Here is a 27,946-nt window from a genome sequence, read left to right on the forward strand (position 1 = left end):
AGGGACAAGGGATGGCCACCCATTCCCAGACACACACAGGAACAGAGGGGGACATGGGTAGGTATAAGGCAGTACACCTCAGTGCTACACTGTTACCTTTTTGCTTTAATTTAATCTTAAAAAAACATACGTTTAGTTAATTAGTTAATTAATTAATTTTTGAGACAAAGTCTTTCTACATAGTCCTGGCTGCCCTGGAACTCTCTATGCAGACAAGGCTGGCTTGAAACTCACAGAGATCCTGTCTCTGCCTCTGGAGTGGTGGGATTAGTGTGCGCCATGCACACAGACACCTTTTTTAAAAAATGTGTTGCCTGCCTGTAGTGCACCCTGAGGGTGCAGTGCCCCATGAGGCCAACAGCCTGGAACTGGAGTTACAGATGTTGTGAGGCAGCATGCGGGTGCTGGGAATTAAATCCAGGTCCTCGGCAAGAGCAGCGGGTGCTCTCTCTTACCCAGTGGGTATCTCCCCAGCTCCCTCCACCTTGTTTTTGAGACAGGGCTGGACTTGTTGACTTGGAGGCCAGTGAGCCCCAGGGAACCTCCTGTGCCACCTCAGAGCTGACATCTCAGGCACATGAGCTATTCTGCATCGATCCTGGTTTTTCTTCTTCTTCTTCTTCTTCTTCTTCTTCTTCTTCTTCTTCTTCTTCTTCTTCTTCTTCTTCTTCTTCTTCTTCTTTATTTATTTATTTTGATTTTTCAAGACAGGGTTTCTTTTACAGTCCTGGCTATTCTGGACTCACTTTGTAGACCAGGCTGGCCTCAAACTCTACCTGCCTCTGCTTCCCAAGTGCTAGGATTATAGGTGTGTGCCACCATACCCAGCCTGCTTTTATTCTTTTCTTTCATATTCCCTCCTCTTTTTTTGTGAAGGGGGGGTATGCTTCATTCTGTAATCCAAGCTCATTCAGATGCTGTTGTCTTCCACAAAACTCTGCCACCAAAACAAAAACAAAAACAAAAGAAACAAAAAACAAAACAAAACAAAACAAAAACTCTGCCACTACCACCACCTACCCTCCCACTCCAGAAACCTTCTGGACCAACAGTTTCCTGTGGCAGCACGTGGCTGAGGGACGCTCTGTAGCTGCGACTGCTAGGTGAGTTAGGAGCAAGCTGAGCTTCCTCTCACCTAACCCTGTGAAAGCCTCCCACAAAAAGCCATTTCCCCTTGGGCAGCAGGGTCAGTTCTAGCCTGAGGGTGACCTGCTCCTCTGTTCTGGTTAGTTTCATGTCACTTGACATAAACCAGAGTCCCTGGAGAGGAGGGAGCCTCCTTGAGAAAATGCCTCCATCAGAGCTAACTGCAGGAAAACCCATGGGGCATTTTTCTTAATTACTGGTTGATGGGGGAGGGCCCTGTCCATCGTGGGTGGGGCCATCCACCCCTGGGCTAGTGGTCCTAGGTTCTATAAGAAAGCAGGCTGAGCAAGCCATGGGGAGCAAGCCAGTAAGCAGCACCCTCCATGGCCTGTGCAACAGCTCCTGCCTCCAGGTTCCTGCCCTGCTTTAGTTCCTGTCCTTTGGGTCATGGGTCATCACAGCAATAGGACATCACCCATCCCTGGAGGCTTCTGACTTGTGGGGGTGAGTGGGTGAGGTGTGTGTGTGTGTGTGTGTGTGTGTGTGTGTGTGTATGTGTGGGGGTGTGGGAGGGTGAGGGAGATGGGGATTGGAGGGTTAGGGGGGGTGGAAGGGAGGGGCACAGTCTCATTTCTTATGTGTTTCTATACAATTCTAATGTATTTGAAGCTAATTGTCACAGATGCACCCCTGATATACTGGCACTGGCAGGGTGTCTCTGTAGGGACAGTGGAGCTCAGGCCCCCGGCTTTCTCTTTCCCCGCATCTTGGAGTGCACAAGGCCCTCGTACATAGCCAGCTCTCACCCTAGCAATTTCAGATGTTCTGTTTTCTGGACAGTCCCACAGGGGACTGTGTCAGTGGCTCCTGCAGCTTTGTCTGAGGCCCTGGTGGGTGCTAGCCTTGCCCTCGGCTCACAAGGCCCAGAGAGGGTGTGGTCCTCAGAGGTGGCACCTCCCCACTATGGATGAGGGTGACCCAACTCACCTATAGAAGGACCATTTGAGTAGGAACTGGCGGGCAGCCTTGGGGAAGCTGGGGCTGCCTGCATGCTGCTTCAGCACCTGGGTGACCACGTTGTCCAGCCAGCTGGCCCACTGATCCAGCGAACTCTGCTGCTGCAGGGTGACCTTGAAGTCATGCTCCAGCCGCTGCACCAGGCTCTCCTCGCACTGGCACACCCACGAGGCCTGCTCCTGTGAAGGGACAGCGTTTGAGGGCCTGGGGCCCTTCTGTTGTATTTATCTGTTTTTGGTTTTTCTGAGACAGGGTTTCTCTGTGTAGCCTTGGCTGTCCTGGACTCACTTTGTTGGCCTTGAACTCACATTGATCCTCCTTCCTCTGCCTCCCAAGTGCTGGGATTAAAGGCATACACCGCCACATCCGGCCTGTTGTGTTTATTTGTGACAGGGTCTTATGTAGCCCAGGCTGGCCTCAAACTGTAGGTGTAGCTGAGGTTGCCCCTGACCTCCTGGGTTAGTGTGCTGCTGGGGATGGAGGCCAGGGTTTGGTGCATGCCAGGAGGGTGCTCAACCCACTGAGCCCAACCTCCACCCTTCCTTATTTATTGACAAAGTCTCAATAGGTAGCCCAGGTTGGCCCAAGACTCCCAAGCCCCCTGGCTCAGTCTTCTAAATGTAGTGATGACAGGCATGTGCCACTGAGCCTCACAAAGGGTCCTTCTGCACGTGTCTGGCAAGACAGAGCCGGACACACATGGTCCGGCAGCTGAGGGTATTAGGGATGCAAGTGGACAAGAGTGCTGCGTGTGAAACTGGCTACCAAAGGGATCCAGGCACAGGGAGGCGGCCGGCAGGCCAGGCGTGGGCCTCAGTCTGCCCACTGCCGACGTGCAGGCCAGGGAGGCATGAGCTGCCTGCTGCCACTCCAGCTCTGGTTTCCTGGTCAGCCCAGGTGGGGAGGACCCAGCCTGGAGCACGGAGGGCAAACACATGTCACTGCCAAGTCACCTGCACATTGGCGAAGTCCACACGGTTGAGGTCGCTCAGCATCTGGTTGATCTGTGACGTGTTCTGCAGCACTGCACGTGCTGCCTGTGCCAGGTGGTTGAGGGACGTGTAGCGCCGCAGCGTCTGTGCGAAGGCGCTCACAACACCCACCTGTGAGGGACCCAGGTGACAGGTGAGCAGAGTCCCTCCGTAGAGCACGGACAGACAGACACGTCCGAGCTTGTGCATATGAACGTGCGCTCCTGTTCTCTCTCTCTCTCTCTCTCTCTCTCTCTCTCTCTCTCTCTCTCTCTCTCTCTCTTTCTCTCTCTCTCTCTCTCACACACACACACACACTCACACACACACCACCCTGCTCCCTGCTGGCCCTTGGGGACTCAGGATCATGGAGGGAGGAGGGGGCAGGACAGGACTCTGTGTGGGGCCATCTCACTGAGGGATTATCTGGATTGCCTGAGGTGGAAAAATCCACCCTGCTGGCTGAGAAGAGCAGACGCCTGTGTCCACCAACCACATTCCATGGCAAACCCTTCCTCCCTTGTGTTGCTGTGTCAAGCACGGGGACCCGACATATACAGACTGGGAGTCGGGGGCGGTGGCTGGAGGTTGTGGCCTTTGCCAGCCAGATGGTCACAGCTCTAAGGACTGCCTTCCTGGTCGTGTGGTTGTCCCTGCTGCTGGAAGCCTCCGTGGATACAGATCCCAATGAGGTGAGATGTCCCAGCACCCAGGGAACTGAGGCAGGAGGATTATGGGCTGGAAGATAGAACTTTTGACCTAAATGACATCCTGTTTTGGAAGATTTGGAGAGCGGGGTGGGGACCTAGAACCCTCACATCTGGCAAGCTAGTTTGTGTGTGTGTGTGGTGGGGTGTGGGGGTGTGGGGTCGATGGTGCGGTCTCACTTTCTACCTTAGTTTTTTCTTATCAGTCTGTGAGTGCACACACGTAGTGGACTGTGTGTGTGTAGAGGTCAGAGGGCAACCTGTGGCTCCCACGAATTGACTCAGGCTTGGTAGCAAGCGCTTTTACCCACAAAGCCACCTCGACAGCCCCTGCACTGTACTTTTTTGAGACAGGGCTTGTGATTAGGCTAATGGCTGGTCTGTTGAGCCCCAGGATCCCTAGCTGCCCTTTAGTGCTGGTGCTATAGCTGTGCACGACCATGCCCAGCTTTTTTTTTTTTTTTTTTGGTAGTGCCAGAGTCCAAATTCAGGCCCTCAAGCTTGTGTCCCAAACACATTACCTCTGAGGCATCTCCCCAGCCCCGGCACCCAGCAGCCGTGTACACATGCCCCGGGAGTGCCTGGGCAGCAGATTTACATTGACCACTCTGATTTGTGGCCCGGACTACAGTCTAGTCAAGTGAGGATATGGCAGTCACGCCTGCTGCCCATTGCAGCTGTCTGCTCTACGGTGGCCCAAGAGCATCATTTCCATGCCTTCCATGGGCTCTTCTCCCACCCCAGCAGCATCCTGGGAGGCCCATTTTCCTAGACACACAGAGGAAGTGGCCTGGGGGGACACAGGGGGCCAAGGGGTCCCCCAGAACCATATGTGCTGGTACCTTGGTCTGGATGACCTGCTGAGGAAAGCCACTCATGGCATTGATGAGCCAGCCCTCTAAGCTCTTGGCGAAGTTCCTGATGGCCTGGGTCAGGGAACCTGGAGGTGTGAACCAGAGGCTCATGGTGAGTATGGGGCGGGGGTGAGCAGCCGGTACCCTCCCCAAGGAGTCTACCAGCTAGCTAGACAATGTCAGTACAGGCTTAAGTCCCACAGAAGGGACGAGTGGCAGTCTGAGCATGCCCGGGGCTGGACACCAAGGGAGAAGGTGCGAGAAGACCAGACATTTGTAGCCTGCTCTGGGCCTGGCTGGGAACGCGCATGGCTGTCACAGTGACTGAGCTCCTGGCATGGAGACCAGGGATGCTGCCCACCACCCGGCATTGCCTGAGCTGCTACACAGTCAACATGCACATGTACCGGTACCACAGCAACAGAGTCAGACATGTGCACATGTGCAAACACACACACACACACAAGCACACACACAATGCCACACACCCACAGACACACATAAAGTGTATTCTGTCAACATCCAAATTTATTGTGTTGACTTGCTATAAGAAGAAATTTTTTTTAAAAATTACTCCTTTTTTTAGACAAAGTCTTTCTACATAGCTGTCCTGGACCTCATTCTGTAGGCCAGACTGGCCTTGAACTCAGAGAGCTTCCTCCCTCTGCCTCCTGAGTCCTGGGATAAACAGGCATGGACCACCACGGCTCAGATAAACAGGCTGTTTTTATTCTCAGGTTTTGTTGCTGTTTTTCTTTTACTTTTAACTTATTTTCAGACTGTTTTTAAAGAAAATATGCTCCAACATCATTGTCCTCCTGAGACACAGAATGTCACCTGGCTGGCTGCAGCAGAGGCCACGGTTCTCTGTGTTTCTAACTTTTGGCAGGAAGCTCCCCAGTGCACTTAGAGAGAACTACACTGAGGGGCACTAGCAGCCTCACACACACACAGGGAGGGCATGAGAGGCTGAATCTGGCCTTGCTGCCCATTCTACAGTTGTAGGCAGAGTCTGGCAGGGCCTGCATGGGTCCAAGGTTGTCCAAAGTTATGGGTGATTCCCTCTCTAATGGGCCAATCTTGGCCAGTTCTCCTAGCAAACATCCCTGGTGCCCATGGGTGGCCTGACATCCCCTTGAAACTGAGGTAGCCACAAAGGCCTTGGCCCCTGAACTCCAAGGAACCTTCTGGAAAGCCTAGTACATGCCTTGGCTGGCTCCTAGCACCCTTCTGCCTGGCAGAGCTCCCTGAGGTCAGAAACTGAAAGGAGCTGGCAAGTGAGAGGGCATCGCAGGGCTGAGTGGTGTCTCGGGGATCCCAGGGGAGGGGGCAGGGCCTTGGGACAGGGCGAGGCGGCTTACTGGGGACTGGCCGTAGCACATCTGGGATAAGAGTCTCCACCAGCGCCTGGTACAGGATGTGGTCACAGCTGCGCATCCACTGCAGGATAGACTCACATTTACACAGAGAGATGAGCTTGTCCTTGGGCAGGACGGTGACTTCTGGCTCCTCATCGCTGTGGGAAGCAGAGGGGGACACAGGTGAGCACAGAGAGCCAGGGCAGGAAGCCCACAGAATGTGGAGGAACCAGCCTCTAACTGGGCGTGGCTCTGGGGCTAGGCACTGTCCTGGCCCTCTCATCCATGCTGCCCAGGCAGCTGCGCAGCTCCTCTGGGTCTCCCAAGGACTAGCATTGTCCCCAATTTTGCCTGTGACCCAGGTGATGCGAGTCATTGCAGCCCCTGGGCTGGGTCATGACTTGGCAGCACAGGTCTACCATCCTGACCCTCGGGAATCTGAGGCAGGAGGATGACAAAGCCATGCGCAGTCTGAGCCACAGCAAGTCTAAAAGCACACAGAATCTAGCCACCTTCTTGAACGGCTTGGCCATATGGGAGGTATAATCGGGAGATTTGCTTGGGGTTAAGTTGGGGAGCACATGGGCTGAGTCTGCCCTGTCCCGGGGTTGGAGTGTCACCTGGTAGGCAGCGAGGCGCGGCCATCGCTGGAGGTGGCCTTGCAGTTCCAGAAGGACAACCACAGCTTCTCGATGTACTGAAACTGGAGGTTCATGACGACATCTAAGGTGGCCTAGGAGCAGAACGGCCTGTCAGGGGCCAGGCCTGGTCACATGCCTGGTGCTCCGGGCAGCTGGGGGTGGGTCTTCTGAGGTCCCCCAAGGGCAGAGGTGGTGTCCAGGAAGAGGGTCGTGTGTGGGACGTGGGCTCTGGCCTCCTGTGGGACATCGGTCTAACGGTGCCGCATGGGAGCTGCAGGTGGGGGTTGGGTCTGGCCAAGTAGGGCGTCACCTCACAGTGCCTGCGATACACCAGCTGCAGGGCCTTCACGTCGTGGGGGGTGACACTCTCTTGTAGTAGCGTGCTGCCTAGATCAGGTGCCGGGAACTCTGGGAAGACGTGGGACACATCTGGGGCGAGACAAGGCACACACATATAGGCTCTGGGGGACACAGGCGCTGGGCTGCGCAGTGGCAGTCTTGGTGCTGTGTAGCCACATGGTGGCTGTGAATTAGACACAGCATAAGCAATGTTTCAGAGGTGTCATGTAAGCTCACAGTGTGGGGCTGGGCTCAGTGGCTGGAATGCTTTCAGGGATCCCATCCAGTCACCCTAGCACTCAGGAGGATTAGGAGTTCAAGGTCAGCCTGGGCTACAGGCACCCAAAGTTGCCAACATTACGGCAAGCGTCTTGTCATTCACTGTCTTGGCCATGTCCTATTTATTCATTATTCTCTGGCCACCTCACATACTTGCTGTTTGAGTACACAATGATCATTCTAGAATCCCAGTCATCCAGGTCCCACGCTCACCTATGTACTGCTGATGATGCTGACCCTGAGCGCCCACGGCCTGCTCGGGTGTGCCATGCATGTTGCCGTGAGCTCCACCATCCCCAAGGCTGTCTGACTTCTGGGCTGGCCGGTACCTGGGTAGAGGACACAGATATGGTGCAACTCTGAGGCCTCAGCAGCCCTGTCTGGGACCGGCCCATGGAGCACCAGAGAGCTCAGTGTGTGCCCACATAATGTGGGTGATTATGTTTTGTTTGTTTGCTTCTGGTTTTGTCGAGACAGGGTTTCACTGTGTAGCCCTGGCTGTCCTGGACTTACTTTGTAGACCAGGCTGGCCTCGAACCCACAGATCCACCTGCTTCTGCCTCCCGAGTGCTGGGATTAAAGGCGTGCGCCACCACCGCCGGCTCCAAGTATTCCTTATCTTCTAGTTCTGGGAATTGAACAGGCAGGGAATGTCCTGCACCTGGACAGCATAGAGTAGCAGCAGGTTCTGGGGCAGGAAGCCCTCACACAGCCCACTTCACCATCCAGCTCAAAAGTAACTGCCTTGGCGCTGGAGACATGGCTCAGTGGTTAAAAGCACTGGCTGCTCTTCCAAAGGTCCTGAGTTCAACTCCCAGCAACCACATGGTGGCTCACAACCATAATGAGATCTAGTGCCGTCTTCTGGCCTGCAGGTGTACATGCAGGTAGGACATTGTATATATAATAAATGAATCTCTAAAAAAGAGGGGAAAAAAAGTAACTGGCGCACAACCCCCCTTCCTGTCTCTGTGACTCTGCCAAGTGTCCTTCTGTGTCTGGCTCATGTGGCCAAGCACTATGTGCACTTGTTGGAGCAGAAGTCATTATGTCCTTTACTTTCCTGGCTGAACAGTATTCTAGGAGTGGGCAGAGTCCCCTCACGTGACGTCACTTACAACAAGTGTATCTCTATGTTTCCATGCCAATTTCCCTCCGGAGGCAGGTGACCCTTGACACAGATCCTACATGTTTAGTTACTGTGTGGAGATTCTGAGTTTTTGATTTACAGGGGGTGGAAACGCCAAGTAGAATCCCCCAATAAGGGGCTGGGGGTGTGGTCGGGGTGGAGCCCCCGCCAAACAAATACACAAATAAATAAATCTTAAAAAAAGAAAATAAATGAAAACAACAAAAAAGTCAGATAAAGTGGGCCAGAAGGCTGAAGATGATGCTCCAATGTGTTAAAGAGTTTCAAGTGACTGACTATTCAGGTAGCAAAGTGTCTCTGCCATTTTTTTTTTTTTTTTTCATTTTGGAAGCTGCTAACCTGCACTTCCTATTTACTCAGCTAATTGATTTTATTCCTTCTCAAGTCTCTGATGGGGTTGAAGACAGCAAAACATTATAACATAAATATAATGATTGGTGGTTCTTGTGTGTGTATATTGTATATTGGAGTAATGATATAAATGTATAGGTAAAAAGGTTTTTTTAAAAAATTAGACTAAAAGGGGGAATTGTGGAGGAATGCTCAGTGAATGTATCAACTGTCAATAAAGCGCTGTTTAGCCAATCAGCTGGGCAGAAGGACAGGAAGAGGGAGGTGGGACTTCCTGGAGGAGAGCAGGAGAAAGTTTGACGGTTGGAGGAGGACAGTGGGGACTTGACAAGGACCGGCCCAGGGGTCATAGTGGCAAGTGCTTGGAATATATGTGTGTTATAAGGTTTAGGGTACTTAGTTTAGTTTACAAGTAGATTAGAATCAGTTCAGACTCTGCCCTGCAAAGTGCTGGCAGCTTTAAAGTACATTTCAGTCTCCCTGTGTCAGTTATTTGCTTTGTAGGCCTAGGCCGAATGGATACAAAATACTGTAACAAAAATTCCATCATCTGACACCACATGTCACTGTGTATCTGTACAAACATACAGGAGGCAGAGCTGAAGACTCATGGAGTGTCTTGCCTGTCGTGTTAGGGGGACACTGTGATGGCACCCTGGGATCTGGGGCTACAGGTCCTGGCCAGCCTGGCCAGCGTTTACCTACCTAGGCTTCTGGTGTGTGGGCTGCTGCCTCATAGCCATGTATTGTGTGTCTTCCTGCAATCGGTTCAGCGGGGAGTCTGGCTTCAGGCGGATCCCATAGTAATGGTACTTTGAGTTGCCCCTGAAAACAAAACACCACAGGGTAGGCACTATGTGGGGACACCCTCCTCCAGTTTGGCAAGCACGGGGCCAATCCACATGCAGATAAGGGCTCTAGGATGTCCTGCAGTGAGGACGTGAGGCCACCTTTGTCTGGCCCAGATCTGCCTGCTTGTTGTGACTATGGCTGGGATTCTTCCCCGGGCTCCGCCACGCCTCGTCTCACAGCTGGCCTGGGATGCACCTGTGTCCCTGGAACCTGCCTGCACATCCCTGGTGCATTATCACCACGCTAAGTCTAAAACCCCGTTTTGGAAAATGGCATATCTTAGGACGTAACCAGAGGGAGCAGGAGGTAACCCTGCCTGCCTGCCTGCCACGCTCAGGGGACCAAACAGACAGATGAACTCTAGTCTGGAAGCTGCATGTGACTTCATGGCAGTGGTGGCTGTCTTGTCGCTGTCCCCCAGGTCCTCCTCCTTCATCTGTTCCTGGGGAGAACCTGTGGGTGCTGGAGACTGAGGGCCCCTGCTCTCCTGAACCTACTTCCGGTAGTGCACAGTGGCGCCACGCCAATGACTGTCTAGCACGCAGGTGGCAAGCTGGGCTGGTGATGCAGGCTGGCTATATTGCAGCACTCAGGGGTGAGGCAGGAGGACTGACAGTTTCAAAAGAAGAGGGCTATGGCTGGGCTCAGTGGGCAGAGGTCTTGCCCACCACTCTTAAGGCCCTGGCTGCTATCTCCAACACCACAGAAACATATATGCCTGTCACTCAGCACTCAGGAAACGGAGACAGGAGGGGCGACAGTTCAATATCATCAGATATATCGTGAGCTTGAGGCTAGCCTCAGCTACCTTAGTCTATCTTAAAAGAAAATAAATAAAAATAAAAACTGCTTGTTCAGGGGAATTTTGAATGGCATAAATAAATAAATAAATAAATAAATAAATAAATAAATAAATGGAGTGAGCCCAGTGTGGTGGCACATGTCTTTAATCTCAACACTTGAGAGGCAGAGGCAGGTGGATCTCTGTGAGTTCAAGGCCAGCCTGGGCTACATAGTTAGATCTTGTTCCAAAGCCAAACCAACAACAACAAATTTTACAAAATAAGAGTGAACAGCATGCCCCAGCCCTGTCTAGCCCTCTTTCTAGTGTCTCCCCACCCCCACTCCAGTTCACCCCATCCAGTGTCTCTTCACCCTGACTCTGGGCAGCTGAAAGTCATGAAGCCTCCACAGGAACTGGAGGCCTATAAGCTCTGGGGAGCTTGGTCTCTCTAACACAGAAGGAGAGGAGGTAGGGTTGGCATGAAATACAGGGAGCCCTGGGGCTGTCACCCACCTGGTCCCCAGACGCCTCGTGCGCAGGCCCATGAACACAGAGCGGATGAGCTTGCCGAAGGATGCGGCATTGACAGGCTCCAGCTTGTGCTCCTGGCAGTGGCGCAGGTAGTGGTTGTACAGGGAGCTGCGGGGCAGGCTCACTCCCTCCGCTGTCTCGTAATTATCCAGAAGCCACTGGAGCTGGAGGACAGTTGGGTATCAAAGGCCTGGAGTCTCAGGACAGCAGCTCACTTCCCTGTGCTGGCAAGGGCAGTGACAGAGCCACCTGTGTGGTACTTATGTCTGTCCCCTGAACAAATATGCCAGACACTTCAGCCTATCCATAACTACGCACCCACCCACCCACTCATCCATCCACTCATCCATCCACTCATCCATCCATCCACCCACCCATTAATGCACGCATCCATGCATCTGTCCACCATGCACAGTTTGGCTTCTGTGTTCCCTGACTTATGAACCCTCATGTGATGGAGAAAGATCACACTGCGTCTCCAGGCTGACACATGCATAGAGCACCACACTCTTGGCACCACCACAGCACGCAGACAGATTTTGATGCAGAAACACAGACAGTGGGTATGGAACCTTGTGCTCTAGGCCACAGTGAGGAAGGACATAGCCAGGCTGATGACTTGCTGTCTCGATCCCAAAGGTCAGAGGGCTCTGTAAAACCTACACACCCAGAAAGGCTCTGAGAGTGAGGAAAAGGCGCAGCTGAGGCTGTGTACGGAGGCCATGGTTAGGGAGGTGCCATCCGTACATCCCGTCCCTGCTGTGAGTGTTGCCGCCCTCCTGGCCTTATTCTGTCCCGGAGGTAAGACATGTGTCCTGACTCAGTGGCTGCTCTGTGGCTAAGTATGATGCTGACACGGAGGCCGAGTCCGTCCATGCGTGCGGCCACTGTGGCTTGTGAACGGGGCCTGCTGCCTGCCTAGCCCCTTGTCTGGCGTCCCTGGTTGCCATGCTTGTTCATCTCCTTGGATGCAGATTGCAAAAGGGGAGTTGCTGTCAGTGACTGACGGGTGCATGGGCACCCAGGTGGGACCCTGCTGCAGAGGGGAGCAGGCCTATGCTCCTCTCTAAACAGTGGGTGCACTGTGGGGAATTCCTGCAGAGGGTCAGGTGGGAGTCCCTTCCACAACCAGCACACTTGTGTCCCCCTCTCCTGTGCCCCTCCTCCCTCTCCACAGGGACAGGCTCAACATGGGTCAGAAAGCCAGGTCAAAAGGCTGCTTTGGGGACACAGCAGAGGCTGTAAGCAGGATCGCAGACTCCACACCTGCAGGGTGGCCAGCTGAGTGGACAGAGGCTGAGTGTTTGGCGAGCACAGAGCACCTGGGCATGACTTTCTGGCACCACAGGACCAAGAGCTGGCTCTCGGGAGGTGGCAGGCCAGAGTCTGGCAGAGGTGGAGGACCAGGTGAGCTTCAAGGGCTGGCCTCCAATGCTACGCTGGCTAATCAGGGCCATGTGGGTCTCTGAGCACTGTGAGGGCCTTCAGTCAGTCCGCTGCCCTGCTCCTCCTGGCCAGCCACTGCACCCGACTCTCTACTCAGGAGCCTGCCATGGCTGGCACCGGCCCAGCTGACATCTCTGCTGTCTGCCCCATGCAGGTGCCACGCAACAGCTGTCCCCTCCACCCTAGAGGACAGTCTCTTGTCCTCAGTCTCTGCCAGTGTGGTGACAATTTAAACCAGGAAGCAGGCACACGCCTCTGATCCCTGAACTCGGAGGCCAAGGACTGAGACTTAGAAGCCAGACTGCGTTGGTGACAATGGTCTCCCAGGGGACCATGCTTTCCCACCCGAGGGGATGGAGTGTCAGTGTTTTGATTCCATCCTGAGGTATGGTATCCATCAGTTTGCCTTCACAGTCCCCTTCTGACGTGCTGGTAACAGCGTCATTTTCTTCTCCCCGTCTGGCTGCTGAACTCATCACTTAGGGCCATCCCTGGGCCTCTGTAGGCCAGCATGGGTAGGCCAGGCTTAACCATGCGATTGATCCACACCTCTGGGTGGGCCCCGTGTTCAACACGATGATGTGGGACCCATTCCCGTATGAGGATCCAGCAAGAGTTGGCTCTCACACAGTGGGGCCGCTGGGACCTTGAGCTTCTTGTCTCACCTCTTTCTGTATTTAGGTCTGAGCTGTGTCCCCGAGATCACAGCTCTGTGAGGCAGGGGCAGAGCTGGGGTTGTCCGTGTTGGTGCCCCAGGACCTTGACACAACACTTCAAGACCAAAGCTGAGAGTAAGGCGTCCTTGAGAGGAGCGGACACTTGTCTGTGGGAGCCTTCAGAGAGGCTTGGATATGGAGGCTGCAGTTGTCCCTGTCTGTGTCACCTGATTCTGCATCTTTCCTGAAGGTGGAAGGTTTTCTGAGGTGTAGGAGGAGGACGGCAGGGGGGCTGGGCTTTAGACAGGGTGACAGGAGGGGTTCAGGGTCACTAGTTCTGGAGGGCTTGTGCGGGTGGGCACAAGAGTGCATGTGGGGATGGCGGGATGCCTCAGCAGGCAAAGGAGCTCGTTTGGCTTCTGGGACCTTTGTGAGGAAGGAAGGACTGACTCTCACAGGCTGTCCTCTGAGGTCTGCATGCACAGCGAGGCGAGCTCGTGTCTCCTCAACAGGCAGATGATAATTCTTTTAAAAGACAACAGAGGTCATGGAGCTGGGGTCCTCACAGTCCCAGTGTGAGGGTGGACACACACACACCCTTCTGTTATACAATCCAACAAGGACGATGCGCTGCATGGGTTTTGTCAGCTTGACACCAACCCCGACTTATCTGGGACGAGGGATCCTCAACTAGGGAAATGAATCAATGAACTTGACCTGTAGGCGGTTTCTTAATCAGTGATTGATGGCGGGGGGTACCCAGCCAATTGTGGGCAGTGCCATCCCTGGGCTGGTGGGCTTTGGTTCTATAAGAGAGAAGACTGAACAGGCCAGTAAGCAGCATCCCTCCGTGGCCTCTGCATCAGCTCCTGCCTCCAGGATCCTGTTCAGTTTGGGTTCCTGCCCTGACTTCCCATTCGATGAAACAAGTCCTCTCCTCTCCAGCTTATTGCAGGTCAAAAGCTTTATTTATCACAGCAACACAGACCTGACTATGGCCTCGCTATCATGAGGTCTGCAACACTGAGGTCCTGTACAACCTGGTCCCAGCTCACTGTAGGATGAAGCCTCCAAAGTGTGGGCCAAGCTAGCCTTCTTTCTTTCTAAGTGGGTGTGTGGTACAGTAGCAGAGAGCGGCCACTACCTCCCGAAGAATGCTGCATCATTTCTGTATCTCCCAGTTTCAAAAGAAAATGTCACATCTTCCAAATCCATGTGGCACATCCATTCTGCCCTAGCCGTAAGGAGGGCTGGGGTGCACTTTGTGGATAGACAGGGTGACAGGGTGGGCTGGGAGTTTCTGTGCAGGATAACCACAGAGACCCAGGCTCAGGAGGAGCCATTGCCTCCCTGGAGGCCTGGAAGCTGTGCTAGTCCAGGCCGGGTCTCGATGGTGGTTGGATGGGTGGTCGTTCCCAGCAGTTGCTATAGTGACAGCTACAGATAAAGCTATGATTTCTCCTAAGGACCCTTCCCTCATTAAATCTGCTCCAGCTGCCTCTGCTGGAAACAGGGGCTGAGGTCCCTGGACCATGGCATGGGGAGATGCATGTCTCCATTGCTAGTGGCCACCCTGACCCAGCCAGGTAACAGAGGCCACACCAGGAATGTGCCCAGGAGCCTCTGTACCTAGTTGGAAAGTTCAAGAGTTTGGCTGAGGCTGTTCTGTGCTCCCTCTCCAGGAAGCCCTACCAAGAGTCACTGTGGCCACCGGGAGCTCCAGGGACAGCAGCAGGCCAGTATTCACTCTCTTCTCTCTCCCTGGCTCTGCCACTGGCCAAGACAAGATGCTGTGTTCTTTCCCTCTGACTTAGATGGGATAGGTTTTCTAAAGAGATCCGATCTCTAGATCCCTTGCTTCTACATCACCAAAGCCTCAAAGGCTAGAAAAGTGTCCACCTGGGTGATCCCTGACCACGGAGCGGATAGCCTGGAGTCCATCGTGTGGCCTCAGGTTAAAAAGCAAAGGTCCCACAGCCCGGGGTGGTCCCCACACACATTTCGAATGCCCGACAGACATGACCTGGGGCTCTGTCTCCATGACCGGCTCCCCGGGGCCCCACAGGCTGATGGTGGACACACACATGTGCTCAGTAAAGGTGGGTATTCCCAGGCTCCCCTCATGGCGTGCCCTGGCTCCCTTCCCTTAAACAAGACAAAGGCTCCTCCCTTGGGCTCTGTCCCTAGGAGGACACTGTCCAGCAGTGGAGGATGCTGTTCATCCAGGAGGGGCTGGGCCCCAGTGGCCAACAGTGGCCTCCTGTCGTTGCTTCCCTGGACAGGGTGCTCGGCATGTGCTGCCTGGGACAGCACCCAACCTTGTAAGCCCTCAGGGCTTCTAGCTTTTCTCTAGATCAGCATCTGACCCCCCCCCCTCCCCACAGAGCCACAGCCTCCCACAACAGTCCACTGAGAACCCCAAGATTTGGGAATCACAAACTCAAACCTGGACAAAAAGCAGCTGGTAAAAGTCTCAGGGAAATGTGGCTTTTGGGGACCATATCAATGGGCACAGCCCATCCCAGCTTCATAGGCAGGTCTACAGTCTGGAAAGCCCAACCCAGTCAAGTGTGGTGTTTGCACTCCTGTCATCCCAGCTCTCAGGAGTCTGGGGCAGGAGGATTGCAAATTCAAAGCTAGCCTCAGATACATGGTGAATCTCAGGCTAGCCTGGGCTACATGAACGTCTGTCTCAATAAACAAACAAGAGTAAGTAAATCAAATGCCCAACACAGTCAGACATGTGATCCTAGGACTTGGGAGGCTGCGACGGGAGGATGTGTATGGATTACATATCCTGGGCTACATAGCTAGGTCATGCTCCCAGGCAAATAAATGAGAAGGCATAGAGGGGCCTCAGGAGGCGTGTGTGTGTGTGTGTGTGTGTGTGTGTGTGTGTGTGTGTGTGTGTGTGTGTGTATACAGAGCATTCCTTTTCTCAGCTCCCCAGGCTAGACCCTCTTCCAGTCCAGGCCATGCTGTGTCCTGGACCATGGTGCTCACCTCCCAGCAGGCCTCTGCCACAGAGCAAAGCCGAGAGTATTGCCACCTGCCGCCTGTCTCATATTTCTGAATCACACAGCTGAGCCAGTCACAAGCCACCTTCTCCTTTTAAAAAGTTGCATTTTTCTTTCATTATTTTGTTTTTATTATCATTACTTTTAGATTTACCTTTAAAAAAAATGTGTCTGAGTGTTTGCCTGTGTGTAAGTCTGTGCACCATGTGCATGCAGTGCCCAGGAGGCCAGAAGAGGGCATCAGATGCCTTGGAAATGGAGTTAGATGGCTGCGAGCTGCCACGTGGATGCTGGGACGGAGTCCTGGGTCCTCTGCAAGGGCAGCAAGTGATCTAACCACTGAGCATCTCTTCAAACACTTATCATTTTTGAGACAAGGTCCAGGCTCATACTAAATTCCCTATGTAGACCAGGCTAGCCTAAATAAAAGCCCGGAGCTCACCTGCTTTGCCCTTGAGTGCTGGGGTTAAAGGCATATATCACCACGCCTGGCTCATGTGGGTTCGGGAGTTTGGACTAGTGTTTATAGCAAGTACCTGACCAACTATAGACTTCTTCTCAATCCTCACTTTAACCCCTTGAACCAGGTTCTTTAAGCTGGCCGTAACGTTGCTATGCTGTGGGGTACAGCCTTGACCTCTTGATCCTTCCTTAGGAATGGACCCCAGGCCTCGTGCCTGCCCCCTGCGCCTGCCCCATCTTCCAGCCCTGGCCTCCCAAGTCTAGGTTGACAGGCATGGCCACACCAGACCCCTTCTGCTACCTTTTTTGCTTATTTTGGAATTATTATTATTATTATTATTTTTTTTTTGGGTTTTTTTTTTTTTTTTTGAGACAGGTTTTCTCTGTGTAGCCTTGACTATCCTGGACTTGCTTTGTAGATCAGGCTGAACGTGAACTCACAGTGATCTGCCTGCCTCTGCCTCCCGAGTGCTGGGATTAAAGGCGTGCGCCACCACTGCCCGGCCTTAGAATTCATTCTTAAGAGCTCAGCACAGGGCTACAGATCATGAGACAACCCAACCCTAGGACAAGCCAGGGTGCAGGTGTCATCGTCAGGGGCCTGGTGCCCACGAAGGCCCTGCCTTGGTCTCTTTCTCACTGTCTAAGGCTGATGCTTCTCCTGAGGTTTTTTTTTTTTTCTCCCTTGAGCCTCTTGGAGGCTGTACTCTGCCCTGCCAGGTCCCTTGGCTTTTCTCACATCTATGAACACTCCAGGCTGAGCACGGCGCCCGGGGGCCCCAGCGCACTTACATGGCTGTTGAGCAGGCCGCCTTTGTGGGGGGCGAGGCCTTCGCTTTTTTGGAGAGTCTCAATCGCCATTTCAAGCTACGAAGATGTGTACAGAGACAGGACAAAACCAAAAAGGTGGTGGGGGTCGGGTGGGGTGGGGGAGAGAAGGAAATCAGATGGTTAGCAGCAGGCAGCCCACACCAGTCTCGCATTAACATCCAAATAACAATGCCAGCTAGCAAGGTGCAGCGGCAGGGGGTTAGGTGTGAGTGAAGCAGGAGCAAGGCCCTGTGCCATGCGCCTGAGCCCAGAGCCCAAGACAGCAGCAGAGAGAAAGTCGCTGGTGGCCTGACATCACACATGGGACACAAGGCACCGACAGTCAAGGTCCTGCATGTAGCTGAGGTCAACAGTGAGAGTCATCCTAGTCAGTCTTGGAAGTCACTGTATTTTACACGGATGGGTGGTTTTTTTTGCCAGCGTCTGTCTGTGCACCTTGCGCGTGCTTGCCTGGTGCATGCAGAGGCCAGAGAAGGCATCTGATCCCCTGCAACTGGTGGTAGACTGCTGTGAGCCACTATGAGGGTTCTGGGTCCTGCACCCAACTGGCTAGCCACTGAGCCACCATTCCACCTGAGTTTTTGGCTCAGGGTCTGTCACTGAACCTGGAGCTCACTGACTGGCTAGCAAGTTCCTGAGGTCCTCTCGTCTCTACCTCCTCAGTGCTGGGGTCACAGGCAGGCACTGCCATGCCCAGCTTATGTTGGAGCTGAGCGGGGGGGGGTCACACTTCACTCACTGAGCCCTCTCCCCAGCCCCTGAGGACCAAATTTATACACCGTTGCTATGTGAACCCCGATGTGAGCCAGGCTGGGTCATCCCGCCTCACTCCCTCCATCACCGTTGCACACCTCACACATCTGCAGCCCACTTTCCCTAGTGGGGCACCAGGGCCTCCCAGCCAGACGCTCAGGGACTCTGGGCCACAGCACGCAGCCTGATGAGGAGCTGGGAGTTGGGGGACAGGGAACCAAGGAAAGCAAGTGGGGACAGAGTACTGTGTCCTGGCCAAGGACCTAGGTGGGGCGGAGGAAGGAAGACCTGCATTCTCTGTGCCTGGCTGGGGGCAGCCGCCACCACGTGGCACTAACATCAGCCAGGAGAGACCCTAAAACAGACACACAGAAGAGCAGGCGCTTCAGCTTGGTTGCGGTAAGATCAAGATGTGGAGTGTCTCCCTCACCAGGCCCTCTAGAACCGGGTTCATAACTGAGCGCCCAGGGCTGGCGAGCGGGCCCAGGAAGAGACACTTGCCACCGAGCTTGACGACCTGAGTTCAATTCCTAGGACCCACGTGGTGGAGGGAGGGAATCCACTTGCATAACTTGTCGTCTGGTGACTCTCTACGGTGTGTCATGGCACACGAGAGACACACAATAAGTGCAATGTGGTAAGACAAGAGAAAGGGCCATGTGCTGCTTCTGTGACTTCCCCCCAGTGAGTGCCATCCCCTGGTTGAGCCAGGACACTGGGGTTGTCTTTACACAGCAGGGAGGATGCCATGGGGCACAGGCAGGTAGAGGCCAAGGCCATCTGCTGCTCCCATCAGCACTGGGCACAGGCGTGCAAGAAGACAGAAGCATGCCAGTGGCAAAGGGAGGCGCTGAGGGACTGACTGCACCTGCAGCATCCAGGTGGGCAGCAGGGGTGGCGTCATCTGACTGCACCAGCCTTTTCCCACTTCTGGAACTTTCCACAAGGGACCCAGACAGCCCCCGGCTTGGTGGAAGGGAGCCCTTGTAGGCCGTGGGCCACACGAAGGGGGTGGACAGAGAAGGACAGCAGGTTTGAACCTCGTGCTGAGTGACTCCGTCACACTATTAAAAATTGTTGAGGCCTCCAATAAAGCTGGGGGTGAGCATAGAGGCCAGAGGTTGATGCTAGGACTCTTTCTATATTATTTTTTGGGACAAGGTCTCCCCATGAACCTGCAGCTTACTAACTCCTGGGATGTCAAGTACGCACCTCCTCCCCCTGCTCGTACGGGCCCTGGGGATTGAACTCTGGCCTTGGTGCTTGCTCAGCACACACCTTACTGCTCCTTCCCCAGGCTCCATATTTCTCTCCCTCTTTTTTCTTGTCTTTCTTTCAAATTTGAGACAGGAGGGCTAGGAGAGGGGGGAAGGGGATTGGGAGGAGGGAGGGGACTACAATCGTGATGTAAATTTAATTAATTAAAAAGGCAAAAAGTAAATAAATAAATAAATTTTAGACAGAGTCTTACTCTGCAACCCTGGCTGTCCTGGGACTCACAGAGATCCTCCTGCCTCTGCTTCCTGAGTAGTGGGATTAAAGGCCTGTGCCACAATAGTTGGCCCAAATTTTGTTTTTAAGGGTTATATTTATCAAGTCAGATGTGGGTGCACCCCCCCCCCATCAACTCTGTGCTTGGGAGCAATGAGACAGGAGGGTGGTGAGTAGGGGGCCAGCCTGGGGTAAACAGTGAATGTTGTCTCCACAAACACAAAAAGGAGGTGAATATACAATATTCCCACAGGGTTATGGTGGAAAAATGAAACCTATGTATTCACTATTTTAAAAACAATTAACCTGGGTGGGAGGGTGGGACTAGGAGGAGAGGTAGGAGTGGGGCTGTGATTTGGGTGTAAAATGAGCAAATAAATAAATTAATGAAGAAAAACCCTGACTCATTATAGGTCACCATTAATAGTATTCAAAATAGTTTCATTAATGGTTATCAGAAACCTAGAGGAGTGAACGTTTACACCTGTGCGGTCTCCTTCATCTCAGGCTCCACAGGGTGGTGAGGCCTCTGCTCTGCGTCTACGTGCTCCCCAAGCTTGGAGAGACTGTGTCAAAATAAATCTGTCCTCACAAAGACAAGCAGCTGGGCACAGGGGGCCTCATCCAGGTGGGCACAGGGGCCTCATCCAGGTGGGCACAGGGACCTCATCCAGCTGGGCACAGGGAGACTCATCCAGGTGGGCACAGGGGGACTCATCCAGGTGGGCACAGGGGACCCCACCCAGGTGGGCACAGGGGGACTCATCCAGGTGGGCACAGGGGGACTCATCCAGGTGGGCACAGGGGACCCCATCCAGGTGGGCACAGGGGGACTCATCCAGGTAGGCACAGGGGGACTCATCCAGGTGGGCACAGGGGCCTCACCCAGGTGGGTACAGGGGGCCTCATCCAGGTGGGTACAGGGGGCCTCATCCAGGTGGGCACAGGGGCCTCATCCAGGTGGGCACAGGGGCCTCATCCAGGTGGGCACAGGGGGCCTCATCCAGGTGGGCACAGGGACCTCATCCAGGTGGGCACAGGAGCCCCATCTAGATGGACACAGGGGGCCTCATCCAGGTGGGCACAGGGGCCTCATCCAGGTGGGCACAGGAGCCCCATCCAGGTGGACACAGGGGGCCTCATCCAGGTGGGCACAGGGGCCTCATCCAGGTGGGCACAGGGGGCCTCATCCAGGTGGGCACAGGAGCCCCATCCAGGTGGGCACAGGGGCCCCCATCCAGGTGGGCACAAGGGGCCTCATCCAGGTGGGCACAGGGGGCCTCATCCAGGTGGGCACAGGGGGCCTCATCCAGGTGGGCACAGGGGGCCTCATCCAGGTGGGCACAGGGGGCCTCATCCGGGTGGGCACAGGGGGCCTCATCCAGGTGGGCACAGGGGCCCCCATCCAGGTGGGCATAGGGGCCTCATCCAGGTGGGCACAGGGGGCCTCATCCAGGTGGGCACAGGGGGCCTCATCCAGGTGTCCCACTGCACCATGAGTCACACTACTTGAGGACTGGCAGGTCCTTAAAATTTAGCTGCAACACCGAATCTTTTTGTTTTTGTTTTATTTTGTTTTTCGAGACAGGGTTTCTCTATGTAACCTTGGCTGTCCTGGACCCACTTTGTAGACCAGGCTGGCCTCAAACTCACAACGATCCACCTGCCTCTGCCTCCCGAGTTCTGGGACTAAAGGTGTGTGTCACCACGCCCAGCTGCAACACTGAATCTTAATGCCACATCTGTGAGCTCCGCACACACTGTCAACACTTGCAATATACTCAATACTGGAGCAAGGGAGAGGCCAGGGCCACCCAACTTCCCAGGAAAGTGGACATGTGGGCAGAGTCATGAGCATCACTGTCAGCTCACTCCCTGCGACTCATGGAGAGAACGCAATAATTGGTTGGAACTTCATCAATGACAACAATGACAGCAGCAAGAAAAACCCAAATGTCTGATATGTGGCACCTAGGGGACAGGCCGTCAACACCAGCTGAGTTCTCAGTTAGCCACCAGACTGCAGTGCTCACCATGACAAAGAATACAAATCTTACAGTGGCCCAGAAAGCTCATCCAACAAATGATCAGTGATAACTGCCACAACAGCAAACCCTGGGGGGTTGGGGTGGCGGGCAGCGAGAGCATCCACATAGTAATGCTGAAGATAACAGTTTTCTACAGAAAATTGAGACATCCAAATAAGGAAAAACGAGTCTGTACACAGACAGAGTCAACAGGGCTGTCCCCAAAGGCCCAGGACAACAGATTGGGTTTATGATTTAAGTCAACTGTATATGCTCAAAGGGTAAAGAAACCACATACAAAGAACAGAAGGAACCCACAAGGAGACAGACACCAACAGAAAAAGAACAAGGAAAAGAAACCAACTTGAAATCTGAAGATATAACGGCTGAAAATGTCCCAGACTTGATGAAAGACATGAATCCACACATTCAAAACCTCCACCATGTGAAACTGTAAATGATAATGAAAATAAAGGCTTGAAAGATAAAGAAGGAAACAAAAAGAATTGTCATTCTGAAATGTCTCTTACCCCCTTTTAGATTTTAGTGTGTATGTGTGTGTGTGCGCGCGCGTACACAAACACAGGCTTGTGAAGAGTGCAGTTCCCACAGAGGCCAGAAGATGGCGACAGAGCCCGAGACTCTGGAGTCAGACAGCTGTGAGCCACCTGATATGGGTGCTGGGAACTGAACCCAGGTCCTCAGCAAGAGCAGCCAATGCTCTACCCACTGAGCCATCTCTCCAGCCCCTAATTTCCCCACCTTTATTATTAATGTTAATCTCTTTGTAAAATAAAGATCACTCATATTCGGTAACAACAAAGATCTCAACCAACCCAAGTGGCGCAGACTCGAAGCCTCACAGCAAGAGCAATCACATGACTTCCCCCCTCTCTTCATGTGTAAGAGTCTCCCCATGCACATGGGTGCACCTGTACACACATGTGTCTGCGGAGGCCTGACACTGTTGTCAGGAATACTCTTCCTCCATGCTCACTGAGGCAGGGCCTCTCAGTCTAAGTCAGAGCCTGCAGACATGGCTAGCCTCCACAGCAGCTTGCTCTGGACATCCAGTCTCCACCTCTGCGGCTGCAGCTGGGACGGCAGGTGGCCCCCACACCCACCTGCCCATGCAGCACTTACATGGGTTCCTGGGATCCGAACTCAAGTCCTCATGTTTGAGAATGAAGTGCTTTAACTGCAGACCCATCCCTGACCATCCCCCCAAGACACACTGCAGACACACGGCTGCCCTTGGGAGGTCTGTGACATGACAGCCAGCATGTGGGACAGGCTGCCAGCATCGGATGGCATATGTGCTCCACAGCAAGTGCCCCAGACCATCCTCTGAGGGAAAAGAAAGTCTTGTGCCGTCCCGCAGCTGCCAGGCTCTGTGGTGCTGGTGGCAGGTAAGTGCAGGCTTGAACAGCGAGCACGGCCCAGGACATCACAACCCTCAGGAGGCAATAGGCTTCTCTCAAAAGACACAGGCATGACGTCACACCTGTCCTCAGAGCTGGGTGCTGGGGTTCCATGGGGCTGGTGTAAATATTCACCCATGTGTTGTGTGTGCATTTGCCTGTGTACCTGTGTGTGCATATGTGTGCTCGTGTGTGTGCACGCACATGTGTGTGCTCGTGTGTGTGTGTGTATGTGTGTGTGTACGTGCTTGTGTGTGTGAGTGCATGTGGACGCTGAGACTGATAGTAGGAATTACATTTTTGATTGCTATTCACCAGGGCAGGCTCTCTCAGTTATACCCAGAGCTCACAGATGTGGCTCCAGGGACCGTGTCTTTGCCTTCGGAGGTTAGAATCACACATGTGCCTCCTTGATCCTGCGCCCACTCAGAGTCTAGGGATCCGAACTCCAGTTCTCCTGCTTACACAGCAAGTATCTAAGCACTGAGCCATCTCCCAAGACCCCAAATTTAAATAATTTTAAAAAGAAACATCAGCCATGGGAAATGCTTGCAAATCATGCATCTGATGGGATTTGTTTCCGGACATAAAGATTTTTCACCCAGCAGCCGGAAAGCACCAGCAGCCGGCTACAGTACCGCTCAGCCACAGAGCGAGCATCTGGCTGTCCACTGTTCCCAGCAATGAGAAAACGCAAAGTACCACCACAGAGAGGCTCCATGACACATCCACGGGACGGAGTAAATAAAAAATGCCGACAACCCCAAGTGCTGGCAAGGAGGCACTCTTACACTGCACCCCCTCCCTCCCAGGATAGCTGAATGTACCTCCTCCTGGAAGTGGGACACCACAGTGAGCCAGCTACCCGCCCCCGCCCCAGGTATTTGCCCCAGAGAAGGGGAAATTGCACACTTTCTGGGCAGCCTGCCTTCTTCACCAGCTCCCAAGCCAGGCGCCTTCCACATACACCACTGCCCACCATGCTGGGAGCAAGAAACCAGCCCAAGAGAGCGCCACTGTGACTCTGCCTCAGACAGCCCACAGGCTGAAAACAACAGGCCCATATCAGCCAGCATTGTAGGCAAGGGATTTTTTGTTTTGTTATTTTGGAGTGGGGGCTATGCCACAGGACTCCAGGAACGTACACGTACCTCAAGTCCTCCGGGGCTCTGCACCAAAGAGTGAGGTGACTGTGTGTTCATTTACAAAATGATAAATACCAGTAAACATTAAAAAACGAGACCCAGCTGGGTACTTAGGAGGCTGAGGATTGTGGGTCCGAGGTCAGACTCGGCTATCTGGGCTACCCAGCAAGACTCTGTCACAGCTCCCATTTTCCCACAAAACCCCCAAATTCCAAATCAGAGTTATAGTTAAGGCAGGTGAGCAGTGAACTATGTCAGTAGCCTGTGTCCCTGCAGGGTGCATCCTCCTGCCTCGGAGGCCACTTGGAGCTGACAGGACAACACTGCCGCCAGCAGGGGGTGCTCTGCTCCCCAACACCTACAGGACCTAATCCCTAAGGCCCCTGTCTTTTCCTAGTGCAAAAGCGGGGCGACACAGCTGCCTCGGTCCCTCAGCGCCTCTGCAGCTGGTTGGACCCGACCAGGTCCTTCCTACTCACGTGTGCGCGAGGCGGGTGCTGCTGAGGCCTGCAGGGCTACCCGCTGCCTGCAGGGCCTTTGTACATACCGTGGCAGGAGAGGAGCGGGCAGTGTGGGCCAGGGAGTGTCTCGTGCCGTCCATGCCCCCATGGATGAGGTAGGCTCCCGTGCCAGACACGATGGGGGTCCCTGCGACATCCATGGTGATGCCCACCATGCCGTGGGATGGGACTGCAGGTGGGGACGAGGCTGCCACTGTCACCTGAGCGCCACCTGGAGTCTCAAAGTAAGACGCTGCACTGCTGGGGGCATAGAGCTGAGGGTCCGGGTTGTAGGCGTAGGCAGCTCGGCTGTGGGAGAGAAGGCACCATCGTTTTATAACAATAACGCTACAGAAAGAGCAAAAGGAAGGGACGCTGGGCTGGAGGGCCTGCTCAGCATTAGCAGAGCTTGCTGCTCCTTCAGCTCCTGGGGACCTGACGCCCTCTGTTGGCCTCGGGGGGCACTGCATTCACGTGCACACGTGTAATGTGCCTACTCTCCTGGGGACCTGACGCCCTCTGTTGGCCTCGGGGGGCACTGCATTCACGTGCACACGTGTAATGTGCCTACTCTCTGCACATACATCCGCACCACACACATGCACACACTCAAGAGATAGAAGAAAATTCTAGACAGTTCCAGAATGTCTTAAAAATTGGAGAACAAGTTTGTCAGCAGTCTAGGAAACTCATTGAAGACACGAAGGGAAAATTCCCAGGTCATCTCTCTCCAGGGCACTGTGGTTCTGGTTTATTTTAGAAGCCAAGAGCACAAAGGCCCGTGGCCCTGAACTCGGACCACGGGGGGGGGCATGACTGTGAGGACATGCTCAAATGCTTCCACAGGGAGCACTGGAGCCTTGAGTCTGTGTGGTACCAGGGCATCCCACAGGGGACACGTACATGGCTCCGTTGGCGTAGACTGCGTCCCCACCCTCCACGTACTGCACCTGCGCTGGGTATACGTGCTGCACCTGCAACGACACGTGAGTGCAAGTCACACAGGGCCATGCTGTTAGATGGGGCTGCTGGAGACGCCGCCCACTGTGCTTGTCCCACCCCGACCCACATCCCTCCCCAGGGAGCGACCCGTCTACGGCACTGGTTATGTGTGTACGTAAGCATCCATTCATTTATTTCTGAGGCAGCCTCATGTAGCCCAGGCTGGCCCTGAACTATGTAGCTAAGCATAGGTAACCCTGAATTCCTGACCCTCTACCTCCCAAGTGCTGTGCCTAGTTTAGGTGGCAGCTAAATGGCCTCTGCCCTCCTGGGCTCCCAGGAGGTGGGCTCAGGGGGTGCACTTCCTGTCTGTGCCCTGTGGTTGCCATGAAGGAAAGCTACTTGTCTCAGGTATGGCAGAGGGGGTGTGGTCCCTTGCAGGGGTGGGGAGATGGTGGTGATGGGTGGCCTGGTTGGAAAGAGGTAAGCCTGGAGAGGGGCCACAGGAGAGGGGGGAACACCAGCTCCTGGGAGACCATCACCCCTCCCCACCCCATCCCAGCCCCCTAGTGCTGAGGGGCAGTGAGATATGCCATATAATGGATGCCCAGTGCTGTGGCTCAAGCTGCAGCCTTTCCTTGGCCAGGCTGCGGGAAGGCAGCTCAGAGATCTTGGTGATGACTTTCTGGGGTCCCAGACTATAGTGGCCCAAGCACAGCCCAGGTGCTCTATGTTCTGTGTGGAGTCCCCAGGGAAAAGAGGAAGCCTGAGGCCAGCAGGAGACAAGCTCAGTGAGAGGCATAAGGTCCCCAGATAGCTGGGACAGTCCCAGACCCAAGAATGTGGAAAATCTCTGGGTCCCGAGCTGGTGTCTGTGAGCCCTCCTCCTACAGAGCCAATAGCCAGGCCCTGGGGACCCCTTAGAGCCCCTGGAGCTTTATGGGAATCCTGCAAACCCTCCTCGCTCTGCAACACAGTCATAGTCACTACACCCACTAGGGGTCGTGCCTGGTGCCAGGCAGCTCCCTCAGGAGGAACCGGTGATCTCAGCCCTTGGCCTTTTTGTAAATAAAGTTTTATTCGCATCTTGTCCCTCCTCACACATTACTATGACTGTTACAGTCACAGGTCTGTGGGCTTTTCTAGGAAGGTCACCTGAGAGGCCTGCCCCCATCCTTACACAGCCACTGGTGACCAAGGGCCACCTGGCCAGCTGCAGCTGACACTGTGCCACTGGGACAGAAGAGAAACTTCTCTTCTTGGCTTGTTGCATTTGTCTAGGGTAAGTTTTTTTTTTTTTTTTTTTTTTTTTTCCCTTTTTCTTTTAACAGAGCTTCTGGAATTCTCTGGTGACTGTTGACACCAGTGACAACAGGAAAAGGACTCACAAGCCCAAGACTGCTAGGTGCTCATGGGGTGTCCTTACCTGTGGTGGCACTGGCTGGACCCTGGGGAGGGTGAGTGGCTGCATTGGGGCACCCTTAGGAGTGGAGCCCGCGGCTTGGACCAGCACTCTCTGTAACAGACGACAGGACAGTCAGACCCAGGGGAGACCCACTGGGAACTGTGGCCTAGATGCTCCACTCCTGTGGTGGCGGCATGCTGGGCCCACGGAGTGCCGCCTCAGGGGAGGGGCACAAGCTGGAAGCACCCCATTGGGAATATGACATTCAAGTCCTTAGCTCTTTTGTAGGTAGGAAGCAGATAAGATGGACCAGAGGCAGCCCAAAGAGGGGATCGCTAGGGGCTGTGGGGGCGCTGTGGTCACCCAGTTTCTAAGCGCTGCTGAGAGGACCAATGAGGACACATTGTCCTCTAGCGGTCAAGAACATCGCTGCAAGCAAAGCAATGTCCTAACTAGGATAGAGCCTGTGAATGAGAGACCAGCCAATGGCAGCCACAGCCACAGGGACCCCAACAGAGGAATATACACACATCATGGTGTCTGTCTGTCCTCACGATGAATATCACTCAGCCATGAACAGCGGGAGGGCTCTGACACCTACCACAGCATGGAAGGACCTTGTGAACACCAACCACGGTGTGGGGTCCAAGGACAGAAAGCTGATTCAGGATGGGGAAGGAATTCGAAGCTGCTGATGGAGTAGGTGATGGAATGTTCTGGAACTAGAAACCGTATGGCTGAATTTTGTGGGTACAATAAAACCCACTCTATTTTCATGTGGTTCATTTTCTATTATGCAATTCTATCTCAATTAAAGGTAGTAACGAAGGCTGTGCGAATGGCTCTGGTAAGAGCTCTTTCGGCACAAGCATGAGGACATGGGTTCGAATCCCAGAACCCCACAAAAAGCTGGGTGTGGCTGTGGGTTCC

At 53.9% G+C, this 27,946-nt stretch overlaps 1 protein-coding gene across 2 annotated transcripts in view; it reads right to left on the reverse strand.

Moving 5' to 3' along the window:
• Rfx2 (regulatory factor X2) overlaps window positions 1-27,946 on the reverse strand; it is a 112,876-nt gene that overhangs the window by 1,636 nt on the left and 83,294 nt on the right. Inside the window, exons 3-15 of one of the 2 annotated variants that reach the window (XM_051139646.1) lie at window positions 27,038-27,127; window positions 25,573-25,643; window positions 24,717-24,978; window positions 17,294-17,368; window positions 10,903-11,084; window positions 9,459-9,578; window positions 7,466-7,581; window positions 6,945-7,063; window positions 6,614-6,726; window positions 5,997-6,151; window positions 4,624-4,721; window positions 3,057-3,206; window positions 2,074-2,282 (exon numbers count right to left, since the gene is read on the reverse strand). In XM_051139646.1, coding sequence (XP_050995603.1) covers window positions 2,074-2,282; window positions 3,057-3,206; window positions 4,624-4,721; window positions 5,997-6,151; window positions 6,614-6,726; window positions 6,945-7,063; window positions 7,466-7,581; window positions 9,459-9,578; window positions 10,903-11,084; window positions 17,294-17,368; window positions 24,717-24,978; window positions 25,573-25,643; window positions 27,038-27,127 — 1,760 coding nt within the window. The remainder of the gene's footprint in view (window positions 1-2,073; window positions 2,283-3,056; window positions 3,207-4,623; window positions 4,722-5,996; window positions 6,152-6,613; window positions 6,727-6,944; window positions 7,064-7,465; window positions 7,582-9,458; window positions 9,579-10,902; window positions 11,085-17,293; window positions 17,369-24,716; window positions 24,979-25,572; window positions 25,644-27,037; window positions 27,128-27,946) is intronic. The other variant, XM_051139647.1, reaches the window with a different exon arrangement.

Source organism: Acomys russatus, chromosome 31, assembly GCF_903995435.1.
Source record: "Acomys russatus chromosome 31, mAcoRus1.1, whole genome shotgun sequence".
In the NCBI taxonomy this organism is placed as follows: Eukaryota; Metazoa; Chordata; class Mammalia; order Rodentia; family Muridae; genus Acomys; species Acomys russatus.